Raw genomic sequence first — 18,164 nt, 5'->3', positions numbered from 1 at the left:
CTGCTCCCTGGTTGTAGTTTTGTGCAGCAATGGAGGTGTTGGTGGAACCAAAGGGGCTTTCTGCTCTGGGGGTCTTCAGCAGCAGGACAGACGCTTGTAGTTGTTGGGTGAAGTGACAAGTAGGTGGTAGTGTAATATTAAGTGCGCTGTGTGCTAAGAGGGGTGAGGTGGTAAGATTTACAAGGTGTGCTGATCCACTCTGTAAGAAGAGATAGGAGTAGGGAGGATCCTGTGCACTGCATGTCACAGATGAGAAGGATGCACGATGTGCTTTATGGCAGTGCTGAAGCAGTGAAGTTGCCTTCTTTGTCATTCAGATCCTCGTGCTTCCAGGGAAAGAGAGTGAGGAGCAGCAGAGATCTAATCTGCCGGGCTGCCTTACAAGAGAAATCTCGCTATGGTTCAGTAGGCGGCTTCTGTGGTTCCCCAGAACTGCTCTTCCTCCACTCCTATATACTTTACCAGCTCTGTGTTTGGAGAGTTGGGCTCGCTTCCTCCCCAGCTGATGGTTATGTAATATTTCTGAACACTGTGGGGCATTTATGCAGTTCAGTGCTGCTTCTCTGATAGAACTAAATACTGTGGGCAAGTTGGGCTACGAAGCATCTGACATCGACTTTTCAAGCCTACTTGAGTACTGTGAGTTTGTATTGGAGCAAAGTGATGAGGAGCCTTTTTTCCTACCAAGAAACTGGGAGGAGAGGAATATTCCTGCCAGGCCTAGTAAAAAAAAAATAAAGAAAGAAGTGATGCTCAAATGTGTTGTGTCTCAGGCTCAAATTTTGCCATTCAGAAAATGGCAAATAGTCAAATAAAGCTAATGAAGGACTTGGGAAGGACTGTAACTCTGGTGACACTGGCAAATGATTTTGGCTGTCCGGTGTGTTATTGCCAAGGCTTGGAGAGTTAACTGGGCATTACTTTTGTTGCTAGAAAGAAATGCTTCTTACAGCAACAACTCCATCCACAACTAAGAGAACGTAGCAACAGCTTAATGGTGCAGTGATAACCTTCAGCAAGAAGTTGTGGCTGACATGAGGGGTTGTATGCTCACCTGAAGGAGATGCAGAGTTGGTGGCAGGCAGGAATGTTTGGAAGTTTGCTTAGGACACCAGCACGAGCTCATCTGAGTGAGTGGAAGACTTGTGCTGAATGAGGACAGTGAGTGGCTCTTTTTCTGCCTGAATGATATTGATTGTACAACTGGGACGTGGTGGCTGTGATATTAAAATAGATATTAAAATACTAAACATAGAGCTAAATCTGTAACACAGAATCTGTCTGTGTCCCGTATCTTCCTTTGGCATTTCTTCATCAAAACAACCAGATGCCAGGCATCCAATTCTGCTGAGTGTCCCCCTGAGCCTTCCCAGTGCTGCCCCAATATGAGATGGCAGTGACTAGGATGACCTGCAGTTCAGATGCACTTCTTGTGACTGCTGTCACCCATCTACTGCCTGACTTACTGTTGGTGAGGCTTAGCTTACCTTTGAGGTGTAAGTTATCCAGTGAAGATGGAAAGAAGCACTGGAGTCTTGCTGGGGCTGTGAAAACTTGTATGAGATGTTGCTACCAGCGGGATGGCTTGTCTTGGAAGAGAGCTTGGGATAGCACTGGTTTCCATGCAGGAATCAAATGAGCACATCAATGCAATATATAGCAGCTCTGCTTTGTTTCGTTTGCTTTGGGCTGAAAGCAAGCCCTTCAACCTGTTTGAGCACTAAGTTGCATATCAGCTTGCTGACGTACTTGTTTGAAGATGTGTGTTTTTGTAGCAGGATCCATGATGTTTGGGTCTGGCAATTATTGTTGGAAATGTAAATGTCCTGAGTTTTAAAACTGATTTCACAGTGGTTGTTTGGATGAGGTTTGTATTGATACGAATGGCTGGGGCTTTTCCGCACTTTATGCTGCACACCCAATCCAGAGGAGTGGAAGCAATTTGCAGTGAAAGGAAGGTTGCTTTCTTTTAATTGAGTTGAATTCCAGTTTGAAGCATTGTAAAACTGGAAGCTGAAATACCTGTTTGACAACGTCACTGTTTGCATGGTTGGCTTTGGTGGAATTTTGTTGTGCTTTTTTTTATTTGTTTCTTTAGGAAATATTTTAACCTAAGGCTGTTTTTACAGCAGTTCCAATCTAACTGTGTTTTGCACGCTCACAGTGTGTGTGATACCGGACCTTGGTCTGTGTAGCACTGGAGAGGCAGCAAGTGTAGTAAGGGCTGGGGGAGGGACAGTGATTGCAGAGAGAGAAATAGTGCCAGAAAGGAGTGAGAAAAGAGTTGTCTCATAAATCTTATCATCACGCAGGTGTCTGAAGTGCAGGAGCTTTCCAGGATGTGATATAGGAGGAGAAGGTCTGTGTTTGCTAAAGGCGCAGCTCACTGCACCAGGAGGGAAAAAAAAAAGAAATGATGTTGTTTGGTTTTTTTTTCCCCACTTAATTTCTTTTTCCTGCTGCAGGCTACAAATTCCCACACTAATGAGGTGGTGGCAGTCAAGAAGATGTCCTACAGCGGCAAGCAAACCAACGAGGTAAGGTGGTGCAGCCAGTTCTGATACAGCTGTAAGGCTGGTCAGTGAAATCAGCAGAGCAGCCTCACAATGCTATAGTTGTTGCTCACTTCCATAGGAAGCACGGAAGTTTGTAAGGGGAAGATGAACTTATGCAAATCTGGACAAGTAGCTCCTTTAAGCAAGCAAACAGAAATTCAGGATGCTTGTAGGGTTGTTGTTTCTGTAATAAGTGCATTAATAACACCCGGGCTGCAGGAGCCATAACCACAACTTGCTGAGGTGTTGAGTGAAGTGTAGAGCTGACCTGAAACGCTGCTCTGGGTTTGTAATATCAAATTGCACAGGTGTAGTATTTGGAATATCAGCCTCGCTTCAATTATTGCATGTTAATTGCTACTTTTACTTACTGTTGTTAGCAAACAGCCAACTGCTCCTGCTTGTAGCACGTGCTGTAGCTGCTGGCTGCTTTGGGGCATGTGAGCACTTCATGGTGCTTAACAGTTGCAATCCTTTGAGTAAAATGCATTGCAAATAAATGAGGGGGGAAAAATACTTTTGCAACTACAACTCTTGTCATCTTTGCATCGTAAAATTACCTTCTGGCTGCTTTTCAGCCTGTTGTGCCATACATGAGAGTGTGTAGGGGCTTAAGTGGGGAAACGTACCCATGTCTTTTTGTTTTGTTTTCATTAGAAATGGCAGGATATCATCAAAGAAGTCAAGTTCCTACAACAGCTGAAGCACCCAAACACCATAGAATATAAGGGCTGTTACCTGAAGGAGCACACAGCATGGGTGAGTGAAGTGGCATCTGGGGGCTCGGTGTGCAGAAGGCTGCATGGCGACCAGGCCTCCAATGCGTGCAGTGCCTTTGCATGCAGCACTATCCATCCACTGCTGCCTGTTGTCTCTTTCATCTAAAGAAGCTTCCGGGTAATTTAAAAGTAATGGATATTTAGGGTACTAGAAGAGGTCCCTGTTTCTCTGTAGCAGGTCTCTGTATTCAAGCAGGTTAAAAAAGTCAGTGTGGAACATCCTCTGCGGTGTCTCCTTATGGACTTCCCAACACCTAAACCTTCTTTAGGGCATTGCAGGATGTCTGTCATTGCTGGATTTTGCTTGGAGCGTTTTGTTTTGTTCACTGCTTGCTGCTGTTTCTTAAAACCTCACTTTCCAATTGCTTCTGCAGTTCCTCAGCCATCCAGACAGCAGCAGTTTGTTTGGGGGAGCTTCCATTACTATTACTTAATTGTGTGCTTTTTTTTCCCCTTGCAGTTGGTCATGGAGTACTGTTTAGGATCAGCCTCTGATTTGCTAGAAGGTGAGTTGTATGAAGCCTTTAGGTCTGTTTCTTCTGGTGCCCCCTGTGAGCGCAGCGGGAGGCTGTGTTTGCACAGAATGGTGTTCTGCAGCTGGTGGAGGCAGTCTGCATGTACTGCTCTGTTCTGTGACCAGAGTGGCTGTGTTTGTCATGCTGTGGGTGAGAGGAGATTTTCCCAGAAGGCCAATGCTCCGTATGCTTGGCATGCACGTTCACAAGTTGTAAGATGAAGATATAAATGTTTACAGATGGATTGCTGTAATTGGCACCTTCTGGATGAGTGCCTGTTAACTCAATACCCGTCATAAAAGCCCCTCCTTTCGGTTTGTAGGAATAACTGCAGGTGACCATAAGGCAGAAGATGGGTATGACCTCAAAGCTGAGGCCACAGCACCTGCAGAGGGATGGGAGTCTAAGCTGTAGCCTGTTAAGACTGTTAGTCTTTGCAAGCCTTCTATTTTGTACCTAAGATGCAGTCAGTCAAAGGCACGCGCTGGTCTGACTATGGATCTATGGAAGATGCTTTGGGGCATCTCTGTGGTATTCTTCAGTTCTGTGTTTTTGCTAAGAAGGATGGGGTTGGAAAGGGAATTTTTCTTTGCTTTGTATATCAAATACATCAACGAGCTGTAGTCAGACACATCACCTGGTACCAGCAGTAACTGCTCCCCTTAGCAGGACTGTGGTTTCACCAGTGAAATCCTCACAAAGGATGTGTGCAGACTCAAAGCTGCTATAGGAGATAAGTGTGATGAAGGCGATGCTCACCTCATAGCTTGCAAATGGGAGGCGTTCCTCTTTAGAAACGTTCTCAGGATCACACTGGACGTTCTTACATTTTTCTGCTGCTTTTCTTCTGTAGTTCACAAGAAACCACTTCAGGAAGTGGAGATTGCTGCCATCACCCACGGTGCCTTGCAGGGGCTGGCCTACCTGCACTCTCACTGTAAGATACACAGGTAAGGCTGCTGCTGGATGTGCTTCCAGTTACACGGGCTGAGTCTGAAAATCACTTTGCTCTGTCTAAGCAGCTTTGTTAAAGGTTCCCCTGTTAGAATTTCCTTCAGTGGGCTTGCCAGTGCACCCAGTGCCAGGGTAGGTTTATAAATGAACCCTATTGGATGGTAAGAAATACGTTCCTTCTGAAGTAATTCCATGTGGTTGTAGTTCAGTGCTAATTCTCTACCATGGTAGCAATTTTCTCTGCAGACCTTGATAACGAAGGGTATACCTCAGTGTTGGCAATAAGCATGGACAGGAAATACGCAGTGTAAATCCATCAACTATGGTGGTGTGGTAGAGCTGGACTACTTCTAAGACTTGACATCTGAATAGTTTTTGACATATGAGTAAGTAAAACTATATGCTTCCAGAGATCAGCTGCTGAAAGCGTAAGGCAAGGCTAAAACTGCCTTAGGAGAAATAAGAGCGTGCACAGGAGGATTCCTGTCTGATCACTGATGCCAGCTCCTAGATCTATCTTGTATTATGTTCCAGGAGTTCTGAGTTTTCTACACCCATCTGTCAGTGCTGCTGCACGATCCCAGTTAGTGTTTTTGCTTCAGTCCTGCTGCTGTTCTGTATCAGGGAGTTGCTGTGGAAGCAATGAGAGCTGCGACGTGAGCGAGGAGTCAGCAGGATGAAGCAGCTCGAGACCATTAAAAGCCTCTCTTTAGTCTGCTGGTGGGCGTTAGGTAGAAAATCCACATTGCTGGGGCAGGGAGAAATTAAGGAAGTTATTACACTGGATTGTAGCAGCCTCACACACTGAACCTCAGCTCTCTCTGAAGTGTCCATTAAGGTGCCTATTGCCTGGCAAGGACAGAGATGGGTTGTTTCTCTTTCAACATGGAAGAAGCTGTTTCCCAGTTACGGAGTGACAGTGAGGAAGGTTACAGTCAGTGCCATGTTGATCTTTCCTTTCTGGCTGTCCAAAGGCCATTCTGGTTCTCCCCCAGAAAAGAGGACCAGCAAGAGGATTCTGATAGAGCCATATCCAAAACAGGAGAGGTGGAAGGTAATGAAGCTGGGAAATGGCAATCTAGTTGGAGGAGTGCCGCGCTGATGTGCCCGGCTGCAGGGGGCTGTGCCTGGAGCAGCCCCTGCTGTGGTGTGTGTGAGTGCTGGGCAAGGCAGAAGCTGATGGGTGAGCTGGCTCTGTCGCTGGTTTCTGGTGCCTTGGTTTCCCTGCCCCACAGCCTGCAAGGCAAAACGTGACCTGGTCTGGAGAGACACCTGGTGGAGATGCAGGAAAAGGCAAGTCCCTGCCCTGGCTCCCAAGTACTTCTTAGGTCCGTTCCTGCAAATACAAGACATCCTTCATACTTCTGCTGCAGAAGTGATGGATGTATAGACCCAAAACGTGGAGGTGTGTCAGGACTGGTCTAAGTAGCACGCATGCCAAAACTGTGAGCGTGTTGGTTTTGAAGCAGAGCTGCCTTTGGATTGGAGCTGATGCATTGTAAGGCAGTGCCTACCTGGAGCTCATGGTCCCACAGCACTGCTGTCCTGTGAGTTGTCCTTTGCAGACAAAAGCATCTCACTGCTGCTTGTGTGCGTGGTTGCCTGTTCCTTTGGGCCCGCAGGGGTGCTCAGTTTGTGTTTGATGCACAAGTTGCTGTGTTTCAGCTGTTGTAGAATAATTGAGCATATACTCTTACTCTGCAGCAAATCCAGGGTAGCTTTGCTATCCTTCCACTTTGCCTAAGTAGCTTGCTAGGACAGCAAAGAATCATTGCAGACTGGCTGAGGGGTCCTTGCTTGTATTCCAGTTATATTGAGGGTCTCTTTTTGCATCTGAAGTGCTGCTGTAGAAAGGCTGCTCTGGCATACCCACTGTACAGCTTTCTTATTGAAGTTCTGTACCAGGGTTTAAAGGAGTTTCACTGTCCTGATTGTTCTCCTTGTTTAATAGCTCACGGGTGTAAGAATAAGTATTGCAGGTATAACAGGCCGGAAATCCCAGGGATTATGAAGGAATGAATGGTACTTAAGTTATTCCTCTGTAGGTTTACATAGACCCATTGCCAGGTGTTTTAGGTTGACTCCATTTGCATATCTTCTTTCTCATTTTATGGGCCGTTAATTTGTCATTAATTACAGGGATTGAAAGACTCTCATTGCTGAAGGTGTTGCAGGGACCCAGTGCTTTTTGTATTGCAGTATGAAATGCACAAATTATCTGAGACCTGCAGGATGGTAGCAGATGTGAGGGCATGTGAACAACAAGAACAGCCCTCCTGGTATCTGTCACATCTGTAGAGTAGGGTGAATCTCTTTGATCTCTGTTTCAAACTTCAGCTTTGTAGCCATGGCTCATCTCTTCATCATTCATCCCATACCGCGCTTTTTGGGTGCAGTTGGGTTTCCATTCCAAGTCAGGTTGTGTGATCTCCCTCCAGCTTTTGTAAGCCCAGACTTCAGATATTTGCAGGGATGATTTTAATGGCTGTTTAGTTGGGAACAGGTTGGTGGCCTTCTCTGTGTCTGTGAGTTCGGAAGGTTGTTCTGCTGTAACCAGGAGTGTACTTTTTCTTTCTTTCTCCTTTCTTTAAGGGACATTAAAGCTGGAAATATTCTTCTAACAGAACCAGGTCAAGTGAAGCTCGCTGATTTTGGGTCAGCATCGATAGTCTCCCCTGCCAATTCCTTCGTAGGAACGCCTTACTGGTGAGTAAAGCCTGGGGTGCTTCACTCTAAGTCTGTTCTCTTATGTTTCCAGCACTTCACAATCTGGAAATGCTGCCTGGCACAGAAGCTATGTTAATCTAGCAGTGCTTTTTGTTTACAATTCCCATGTCCAGGAAATGGTTCCTTCTCAGTACCCATGAGTAGAGACTGATTGTGGAGTGCTTCAGAATGGCATCGGTTCATGTTCTGCCTGTTGTAATGTCTTTGGCTTAGAAACAGTTAACGTTTGCCATAGATAATGCAACTAAGGCAACCACACAGAGTAAAAGAAAGTTCTGTTAATCCATGCATGCAGACTGCAAGTCACACAGCTGCATGGATTCTGTGTTTGAAGAGACTTGCTTAAGGGTCACTTGAGTTGCTTTACATTCCTAACTAACGTAGGGAACCAGCTTAACTTTATACCGTGCTTATTTTGTGGCAGACACCCCATACCCTGATGGGAGGTTACATATCACCCAACCTCTGAACAAGTCTGTTTGGCAAGAAGCTTCATCAAGCACTGTTTTGTTTCAGCGTGGTTTTACTCAGCTCCCTGCTGACTCTTCAAGCTCTGGTCTGCTGTGCTGTTGAAGCTGATGGAGCCATCTCATTTTTAAGCTGTGTGCTGGGAGTCACTGTTTGTATCTTCTGACCTGTTTGTTTTGCATTGTGGTTGGTAGGATGGCACCAGAGGTGATCCTGGCTATGGACGAAGGACAGTATGATGGGAAGGTGGATGTCTGGTCTCTTGGGATCACGTGTATAGAGTTAGGTGAGTAAATGCTTTGCAACTGAAATGAATAACCGCCATGACCATGAGAGGGCTGTAGTCTTGTACTTTGTTCTAGATAACATTTTGTTCTGGATGTAAAGCAGCATGCACCAAAGGTACCAGATAATGGTTTGACTTGTTTGGATAAGAAATTCAAGGAAGACAGAGACTGTGCTTTACAGGGCTGTTTGGTGAATATTGAGCCCCTTTCCAGGCGCTGCTAAACTATTTTTCAGTTTCCAAACCAATGCTTCTTCTAAGGGTACCATAGCCAGGCTTCATTCAGTGACAGCCAGGATTGTTATGCCTATGGAGCTCAGCCTGAGCAATCCTGGTTGTCACTGAATGAAGCCTGGCTTAAGTAGGTGGAATAATGTTCAGTTGTTCAGATTGATGCTTGAATCTGGCACAAGTGTGTCCTGAGCTCATCATTGAAGACATGGCCAGTCTTAGGGACTGAAGGTGTTTGCCAAGCACAACTCATTGCCCCGTGCTCACTCCGTGTGTTAGGAAAAGCTGAAAGTAGCAGCTGTGTTTATGAGTAATACCAGACTCATCGGCTCAAGGCATTGCTAAGAACAGTGGAAGTGATATTCTGTGTTCAAATTGCTGCACCTTAAGACAGTTTTTATATAGGAATTCTAAATACTTATAGACTGATTAAATGCTGCTGTGGGAAGATGCATAACAGACACCAGCCAGTCGTTTGTACAGGGAGGTTTAGTGTAGCTCACAAGAAATGTGTGACCAAACACAAATGCAAGTGAAAAAAGTACTCCATGAGTTGGAATGAGAGAGAAGCAAACTTGCAGCATTTCTGCTGAGCTCTTAGATACATCTCTTCCTGCTTTATATGATTTGTCCCCTGCTGTTCTGCTATGGAACAAAGTGCTGCTATTTTTATTATTGCTCCTAGAGAAGAGGGAACTACGGCCTGTCGTCTGTTCTTCTGTGTGTGGTTTTGGGAAGGTTGGAGCAACTATTATGCCAAGGGCATCAATGTCCTAAGAAATTTGTGTTAGTTGAGGCCTGCATGTAGCTTTCAACCCTTCCTGTTATTTCCCCAATCTGGGAAATAAATGAATCTTCAGTCTCACCTAAAAGTTCGGGATGTGAATCAATGTGGATGGGTTCTGTGCATAGGATGGAAAGGGTTTGCACTGCAAGGGGCAGAGGGTGCACACGGGTACTGCCTGAAGGAGAGGTAGATGGGATAGCAGGTGTACAGAGCAGGTTGGTGCACTTTGAGTTTGGATATTGACACTGCACGTGCTCCTCAAGGAGGAGATCCCAGTGGCTGAATAGATCCCGTGCTCCCTATGCAGGCATTCAGTTTTTATAGTAGAATTTGTGTGCAACTCTTCAGTCAAGAACTATTAAGATGAGAGCCGTGCATGATTCCATATCTGAGCATGGAGTTGGTCTGAAGGGGCAGAGATCTCTCAATGAGCACCACTTGGCTTTCTGTGCATACTGATGTCTCAGTTTCTTGCGTAGCTGGAGGTAGTGCTTAAAGACAAGAAAGTGCAGTGTTTTGTGTGCGTGCTGCACGACAAGTGATTGCTCCCATCTGACCTGAGATGAACTTTAAAACTGCTGGCATTGCCGGGTGACTGGCACAACCCAACAGCAGGGCAGATGGGCTCTTCCCAGTTTGGGGGTGAAGTCTGCTGTGTTGCTGGGGAGCTGCTGGGCTGTGTCCTCTTGGGGTGGGAATAAGTTGGGTGAGGAGGAGCTACGGGCACATCTGGCACAGGGGGCAGCCATTGACAGAGGAAAGGGGCAGCGACTCTTTTCTTAAGCATGCTGTATGCCTGAGCCCCTTTTTGGGCAGCTCCTGATTTTACCGTAGCAGATCAGGTGTGGAATGTTGCGGTTAACCTAAAATGTATTGGAAACTCTTCCTTGTGATTTGCATCCTGTCCTTTGGATTTCATTATCCCATCTACAAGTGAGTAACAGCTTTCCTGGAGTGGTTGTCCCTGGCTAACCCAGAAGACTAAAATAATTGGCCTAAATGTGATGACAGCAGTAATGAGCTATTGATTTAACAGTAGTACTCTGCTCATATTTCCATATCTTTTCCCTTTTCTTTCCAGACTGCCTTATCACACCTTTCTCTTCTCTTTCTAGCCGAAAGGAAGCCTCCGCTTTTCAACATGAATGCAATGAGTGCCTTATATCACATAGCCCAGAACGATTCCCCTACCTTACAGTCAAACGAATGGTAAGACAGCAATTACCAGGTGGGTTTTTTTTTGCTGTGCATGGCTCAAGTCTGACAAGAAAAGCATCTGTAGCAGCAGAGTGGTTTGACTGTGTTCCTGCATAATGCTGCCATGTAGGCAGGCTCAGTTTTGACCTTCTGTCACTTTGGCTGTGCTACAATCTAAACGTGTGGAGGTGTTAATTACGGGGCTGTAGATGCAGCAGGAATTAAAATATTCTTGGATGCGCTAAGCCAGCCTCAGCTCAGCATCACCAGTGTTTCCAGCTGCAAAAGAGCTCTGACAGAAGAACTGTTAGCATTGTAGTGCAGCAGGAATGCGGAGGAAGGAAGGGGAGATGCTACTGAGGTAATTAGATATCTTCTTTTTTTTTGGTGAGTAATTTCAGAAGTCCACAGAGCTCTGTGCCCAGTCACTGCTCCCCATGCTATAGGCTCTTGTTCCAGAATCGAAGCTTTAATACAACAGCGTCTTGTTAATGGCCTGAGAGTAAAGGCATTACTTGGTGTCCTGCTCTGTTGACTCAGGAGTGGAATGTAGCCATGGAATGATGCTTGGCAGGCTCTGCAGATGGCTGAGAACAATAGCTCCTGGGGAGGTGTGAAATTCCCCCTGTTACTTTTAGGCACTGAAGTAGCATCATTATTTCATTGCCGATCATTTTATCAAAGCCGCTCCAAATCAGTTTCCTTATCTCCTCGTCTGTCCTTTGGCCAGTTTTCAAGGTTCAACAAAATTGGTCTCATATCTCCACACCGATACTCAGATCCTTCTGTGCAGAATAGAAAAGACTTTTGAATACAGTGCAAGAATCCGTACTCTTGATTGCAGACTGTTTATGTCACCTGTTTGCTCTCCGTGCCAAGGAGCAAGCCAGGTGCATTTTCTTTTGGGTTTAGTGGGCACCCAGGAAAGCTAGTGTTCTTCTTGCAGGCTGTAATACAAACTCACACACAGCTTGAAGTTTTGTTGAGTTAAGCTTGCACCGAGATGCTTTCCTGAGTCAGTGTTGCAAGTGGTGGGAAGCATCTACAAGCCGGGTCGTTCCATCAGCAAGCTTAACGAGTGCATCTCTAGAGATGATGCAGATTTCTGTGTCATCTGATTGGAAGTAGTTGAAATAATGCTGAAAACAGAGGCTGGAACACAGAGCTCTTGTTTGGTTTTCGTCTTGTGGTTGAGGTTAATGGTTTGTCCATGTTTGTATCCACAGTGTTGGATTGCTGAGAGAACTGGTGGGATCAGCATAGACTTTGGAGAAGCACAGTTGACTTTTGTGCCCCAGAGCTTGAGGACAAAGCAGTCGGGATGTGCCTATTTCAGATCTTAAGCTTATCTTTCAATTTGAACTTCTCCTTCAATTTACAGGTCAGACTCCTTCAGGGGATTTGTCGATTACTGCTTACAGAAAATACCTCAGGAAAGGCCATCATCAGCAGATCTACTGCGGGTAAATTTTCAACTCCCTTTCAGAAATTTGGGGGGGAAAAAAAGTTGTTTGTTTAACCCCAAAGCGATTCTAACGATGGTGCACAAATAGTTACCCTTACCAAAACACTGTCGCTTTTGCTCTTGTCTGTATTGGAGGTGTTTTGGGGTTTCATCTAAAGTGCCTTTAAATGTTAAGGGATACATGTGCTTACTGGTCACTGCAGTCCTGCTTGCCATGGGTTGAATCTGGAATTCTCTTTATACCTGCTGCGATAAGGCTGCATTTTACACATTGATGGGACCAAATGTGTTTAATTGCTGTGAAGTGAAAGATTTGCAGAAGCCTTGCCCTTGGTGGTGGTGGTACGAGGCTGAGTTTCTCCCCATCCCTAAAGGTTGGAAATTCTTTGCCTTTTCTCTGCATTCACCTTCCTAAAATCTCCCATCAAATTCTTACTAAGAAAAGCGTTACTTTTCTGGGTGCAGTTTCAGTCAGGTTTAAGGCCTGCAGTGCTACAGGCGCTCTCTGTGGAATCAACAAGAAAACCTGAAAAGCCATTTGAATTGCCACCCAAAACCCAGACCTTCAGTATCCTCTATGAGCTGCATGGGCACACCTTGGAAATACCTTGAGAATTCTCTTCCATGAGATCAGAGGATAAGGACCTTAATGATATTGTGCTGATTATTTAAAGAAATGTGAGTGTTAAAGAGATGGGCTGATCAGAGCGCAGCTGATGCACGGTGTGTCCTGACATCCCGTCTCGTCCTTTGCCAGTGTGCTGCAGGAAGGTTACCTCAACCTTTTTTCCTCATGTAATGGTAATTTCAACGTGATCCATTCCTTATTTGTCCATACCTTTCCAATCTATTTGCTGCCCTTTGGCAGTTCAAGCTCTTTCTTTTTGCTCTGGCCATGGAAATCATTCCTTTGGGCTTTTCTCATCTTATATGGGGGTTGTTTTTGTCCAGACTGGACAGGCATTTCTGGCACTAACGTATGTGTGATGGCCTGCTGCCCGTGCTGCACCAGCAGGGCTTGGGCTGCGTTGGCTGGTGCCTTGTTCAGAGATCTCAGCACATGTACTGGTTGGTGCCTCCTGCCCATCTCTCCTCATATTATTACTTACAAACACGTGCTGCATCTTATTTTCTAGTGTGGATTTCCAGCCAATACACTTTTCAACTTCTCCGTTTGTGCAGGGTTGTATTTCTGTATTCTGATTTCCATTTTATGGTCATTTCTTTATCTCAGATGGACCCTGAGCAGTTCTTGTTGATTGATTAACATCTTACAATGTTCCCTGTCTCCATCCGAGCACCATGCTTAAAAGTTAGGATAAAAACAGCACTCACGGGTTAGGCCTAAGTTAACTTCCCTCCTGTTGTGAACAACCACAAGTCACTTAGATCCCTTCCATAGTTTCCATACTGAACCCAAACAGTTAGAACTTCTGTTTTGGGAAGTGCTTTGTGCAGGCTTGTCATTGCTCTGAGTGTATGGAGCAGGACCTGTGCTGGGACTGATGTGTCCTGAGTCTGTCAGGGTCCTGGCAGGGAACCGCTCACCCATCACTGTTTCTGAATCCATCAGCTTTTACTTCTCCCCAAACCATTTATCATTCCAAAGGCTTTGGGAATATTTAAGGGCAACCTTCCTTTCGCTGGTAGGGATGTGTGTAGTCCTGTCCAGCCCCTTCTCCATCAAGCTGCTCTTTTTTAAGCATTTCCTTTCTTGAACACTGATGAGTGGCCCTGCTATTCCTCTGGTTGCCGTGCATAGCTGCTGGTGAGAACTGCATGGCATGCTGCTGTTCCACACCAGGTAAACAGGACTCAGTTTTTCCTTAAATATTTGAGCAGAGGAATTGTTAGCTCCTCCGGGTGTTCTGCTTAATTTCCACAGTAGGTTAGATTGCTGCTCTGTGTCTACCTGACAGCCTTTTCATGCTGATTTTTGTTCTAAGGCTACCATTCAGCCTTTGTTTTATGGCTTCTCTCGTTGCTTTTTCGGCTCAGTCAAATGCATTCTCATGGATATTTCTGAATCTCTTGGTTCTCAAAGTGAGAAATGGGAATCGTGCAGCCGTTGCTGAATAGCTGGCTCTGCACTCGCTTCAGTCTTTGCTTTAAGCCTGGGCCATATAGAGTATTTAACCCTCACGCCTTCACTTTCTAGGTACATGCTGACAAAGGAGCTTGTTTTCACTCCCTCCTCAGCACCCGGTGTGTTTCCCTGTCATCTGTTTGTGTCGTGCCACTTACCCAGTGTTTTGTTCTCCAGCTCCGCTTGCAGCACCCCGACAATCCCTTGACCAGCTAATAGGTTTATGTTGTGGGTTTCGGAGTGATTCATTCATGTGGATTGGCAGCCTTTCTGCTCTCTAGGAATAGTGCAAGTTCATTGAAGGATATGATTTCATGAGTACTGTACGTTGGAGTCTGTGCAAACAATTGGAGCTGAGGTGTCATTCTTCAGTTATGCATATTCCCTCTTTTTCTTGGATTTTCCACTTTCAGAGCAGTCCCCCAGATGTTCCCTCCTGCAGGAAGCGTCTCCTCCCTAAAGCCTGTCAGATTGCACATCCAACAGCTTGGTTTGGGGGGAGGGTTTTCTGCTTGCATACAGTAAACAGGAAAATCTTCGCAGCCACGTTTTCTTAAAGGGATCTGAATGGTAAGAGGAGCTCAGGAATGTGTTCTGTTTACCACCCTGGGCAAGAAAAAGGAGAGTAAAACCCATCTGGCTAATATTTTCCCTTTCAAAATAAGCAGCAGAGATTTAACCTGCTTTTAACACGTGTGTTATTTTGCTCAGCATGTGTGGCAGTCTGATGGTTACCAACCTAACAGCCAACTTCACTGCTCACCTTTGCATTAATCTCTTCTTCTTCTGGAGCCCATTGGCTTTTCTCCTTATGATTTGAAGGAAGTGACCAAATGACATCCTTTCAGCCATGGCTTCTTACCAAGCTGTGCAGTACCTCGCAGAGCAGCAACTGCATCTTATCCATCCAATTTAGACAGCCGTTACATGCAGCTGAGCATCTAGGGTTGTGTCCTCCTCCTGCAGGTCTACTGCTTGTTTGGTTTTGTTCCTCTGCATCTGCCATAGAGGGCTTGTTCTTAATACTCATGTGTCTTAGCTATGAAGCACATCGCTTCCCATTCAGTATTTGCGGAGTTAAAGGACGTGCATAAACAAGTGCACAGCAGACAGATAGAAAGAGCTAAAGGTTGGGATTATTGCTCCAAGTGCATTACTGCTTTGTAACGTTTACCTGCAGTGAGGTTACCTTTTTCTAATCATAAATAAGCTGCACGTTGTCACTTCTTACAGAGAAATAAGTGGTGCGGATCCGCGCAGAGGAGCAGAAGTGAATTGCTTTCTTCTGTTTGAAGTGGTGTGTGGAATTTTTAGTTACAAGGAGTTGATACTGAAGGGATGTGCGTTCTCCATTAACAAAACTCAGATGCGCTCCGGTTTGAATTCAATTAAAAAGAAGAACTAAGCCTGTGGCATGATTCTTTCTTTGCTTATTTACAAGTCATTAAAAGAAAATCTTCACATCCTTTCAACTTCTTTGTATTCAAGACTTCTGCCTTAAGGAAGGCCGGTGTTTGCGTGCCTGTTGCTGAGCTCCACTCGGGTGTTCTGGTCCTGGAGTCTGAGGGATGGCAGAGATGCACCTCCTGGGGTTGGCCAGCTGTGGCCCAGGGGCTGGGCAGGCAGGTGTGATGCTGTATCTCCTATGGTATGCATGAAGCAGCACACCTGATGGTGGTGGTCCCATGCGGAACATTGGCAAGCGTATGCTTAGGCTGCCTGCCTTACTTAGAGGATGGATCAGAAAGCTGCCAGGCTTTCATGCCCCATTGGCAGCTGTACAGTGCAGGAGAACATGGCTGATAAGTCAGAGAAGAGCCTTTAATCACGTGCTTAAAATCCATTAAACGATTTATTGTCTGCACTTAAAACCTGCGCTTCTCATACATCCTTAGCAGGAGTTGGCAAGAAATGCTTTGAGAATAAATAAACCTTGCACTCATCTTCCTGCTTTGATTTGAATTGGAATAGGTCAGCTTCAGGGTAACTCTTTGCAGGCAATCTTCTGTAATCAGGATTGTTTCCTCTTTGTTCTTTATTCATTTGGCTCATTCTGAAGACCCTGTGCCTTTGCAAGGTTTGAAGTGGCACCATCTTCACCTTAAAGTGAAGGGGCTGAAGAAGAAAAGAAGCAGCTCTGTTAGATGAGAGCCCAGAAAAACAACCTGACCCTGGTCCCAAAAGTGAGTCCGAAGGGTCTCAGGCCTCTCCATCCACCACCCTGCATCTCCTGCCACTGATGCATACGCGCTCATGAGTTTCCAGTAGCAAAGTGATCTCTGGCTCATTTCTCTGTGTTTGGTCCTGGTCTGTGCTGAAGCAGTTCCTCTGGCTTTGGAACAAAGCGTTTTTCAGCCTACGCTTTGAGCCTCACGTGGGGCAGAGTGATCCCCTTGGTTGTGTGTTGTGGTGCAATCAGTGCCGAGTGTGTTTGGAGCCTTTTGTGACAGGCATCACTAGTGACTGAGTGTGAGCTGCTGTGTCAGGTAGCCCCTGTTTGTAGATCAGTGTCGTGTCTGAGACCATGTGTTTTGTTTCCTTGAATTCAGCATGATTTTGTTCGCCGAGATCGACCACCAAGAGTCCTCATAGACCTCATACAAAGGACAAAAGATGCAGTACGAGAGCTGGACAACCTTCAGTACCGGAAAATGAAGAAAATCCTTTTCCAAGAGACGCGGAACGGCCCTCTGACCGAGTCTCAAGAGGAGGAGGAGGTACGTTGGTTTCATTACCCCATTTGCTCTGTTCTAATTGATTTCAGGGCATGTGGGAGATGTTCCTGTCTTTAAGGGGCAGAACAAGAGCACCCACAATGCAGATGTGAGCCATCTGGTTGGAATACCAACTGAGTATCAGCTGAATCAGCAGAGCTAGGAGAGGATGATGAGCATTAGCAGCCATTGCTGGATGTTAGATGTGCACTTATTGGCCAAAACAACAACTTTGGCCTTTCTGTGGGGAAGAAACTCGTTTGGAGGGAGATCCTCTGTGATGAAAAGGATAACCCGGAGGCTGTGCAAAGGAGAGCCTAGTGATGGTCTGAGCTGTTCATTCTCATAGCAAAATCAAGACTGCTTGATTGATGTTATATTTTTTTTCCATTACCGTAGGCTCATTACTTTACAGTGAATTTATCATGAGCTGAAAAGCAAATCGCCAAATTAGTGAGGCTTTTTTTTTTTTTTCTTTTCTAATTCTTTAATATTAAAGAAAGAAAGATTAAAGATAAAATCCAGCTGCAGTTGAAATCTTGTAATGAACCACCCACTTCATCAGTGTGTGATAACTGACAGTAACTGTGGCTTAGAGAGGGAAACCAGTCATTTTTCAATTGATGAGATTAGATGGAAATTAACGTCATTTGGTGGAGGCACTTGGCTAAAGAAATCCACACCCGGTTCTCAACCACAAAAATGATAGGGAAATTGTTGTGCATTCCTTTTCCTTTGCATTATAGCAAGATCACGTGCAATGAGATGCCGAAGTCCAACATATATTTGGGGACTTGGCTTTGAGGCTTGCATATGTCAAGTACTCTTTTCAAGCTAGTCTTGTGCTTTGGTTTAAGCAGTGGGAGAACCTGGCTGTCAGGTAGGAGTCTATACAGGAAGAAGAGACTGATGTTTATATTGACCTTCACTTTGGGGAAGGGGCAGCAGCAGATCCAGGCTCCACAGCTGAGTTGTGCCAGCACAGACTGAGATGCACCTTCCTCTGTCCTTCCTGCCCACGTTCCTAAGAAGGATAGAAAAGTGTGTCTCCAGGACTTAACGCTTCTAATGAAGCTCACACTCTGCATGTGCACCGCATGCTCTGTACTGGGTTTTACCACTGAGCTTGCAAACCACCAAGGATGTCATGTTTCACACACAAGAGGAATGACTGCAGTAAAACACAGCACTTGCTTCGGTTTCTGAAGTGGTTAACAGAAGCTGAGAATGCCACAAGTTGCTTCCTCTTTCTGCCCTGGACTTTCTCGGTGCAAGGCATATTGCAAATCCCCTTTCTAACACTCCCAATGATACTAATGCTTTCCTCAGGCCTTTTGCAAGGAAATCGAGATTACCTGGAAAGTATTCGAGTCAGGAAGTCAGTGTTAAGGTTGCAAATG

At 45.5% G+C, this 18,164-nt stretch overlaps 1 protein-coding gene across 5 annotated transcripts in view; it reads left to right on the top strand.

Annotated features, from left to right (window-relative positions):
* TAOK3 (TAO kinase 3) overlaps positions 1-18,164 on the top strand; it is a 66,950-nt gene that overhangs the window by 26,873 nt on the left and 21,913 nt on the right. For all 5 annotated transcript variants that reach the window (XM_072350850.1, XM_072350854.1, XM_072350851.1 and 2 more), the window contains exons 4-12: positions 2,466-2,537; positions 3,213-3,314; positions 3,795-3,840; positions 4,703-4,799; positions 7,396-7,509; positions 8,193-8,284; positions 10,418-10,511; positions 11,881-11,962; positions 16,600-16,767. In XM_072350850.1, coding sequence (XP_072206951.1) covers positions 2,466-2,537; positions 3,213-3,314; positions 3,795-3,840; positions 4,703-4,799; positions 7,396-7,509; positions 8,193-8,284; positions 10,418-10,511; positions 11,881-11,962; positions 16,600-16,767 — 867 coding nt within the window. The remainder of the gene's footprint in view (positions 1-2,465; positions 2,538-3,212; positions 3,315-3,794; positions 3,841-4,702; positions 4,800-7,395; positions 7,510-8,192; positions 8,285-10,417; positions 10,512-11,880; positions 11,963-16,599; positions 16,768-18,164) is intronic.

Source organism: Excalfactoria chinensis, chromosome 16 (genome assembly GCF_039878825.1).
Source record: "Excalfactoria chinensis isolate bCotChi1 chromosome 16, bCotChi1.hap2, whole genome shotgun sequence".
NCBI lineage: Eukaryota > Metazoa > Chordata > Aves > Galliformes > Phasianidae > Excalfactoria > Excalfactoria chinensis.
The sequence above is the reverse complement of the archived record's forward strand: the minus strand, read 5'-3'. Positions and strand labels throughout refer to the sequence as shown.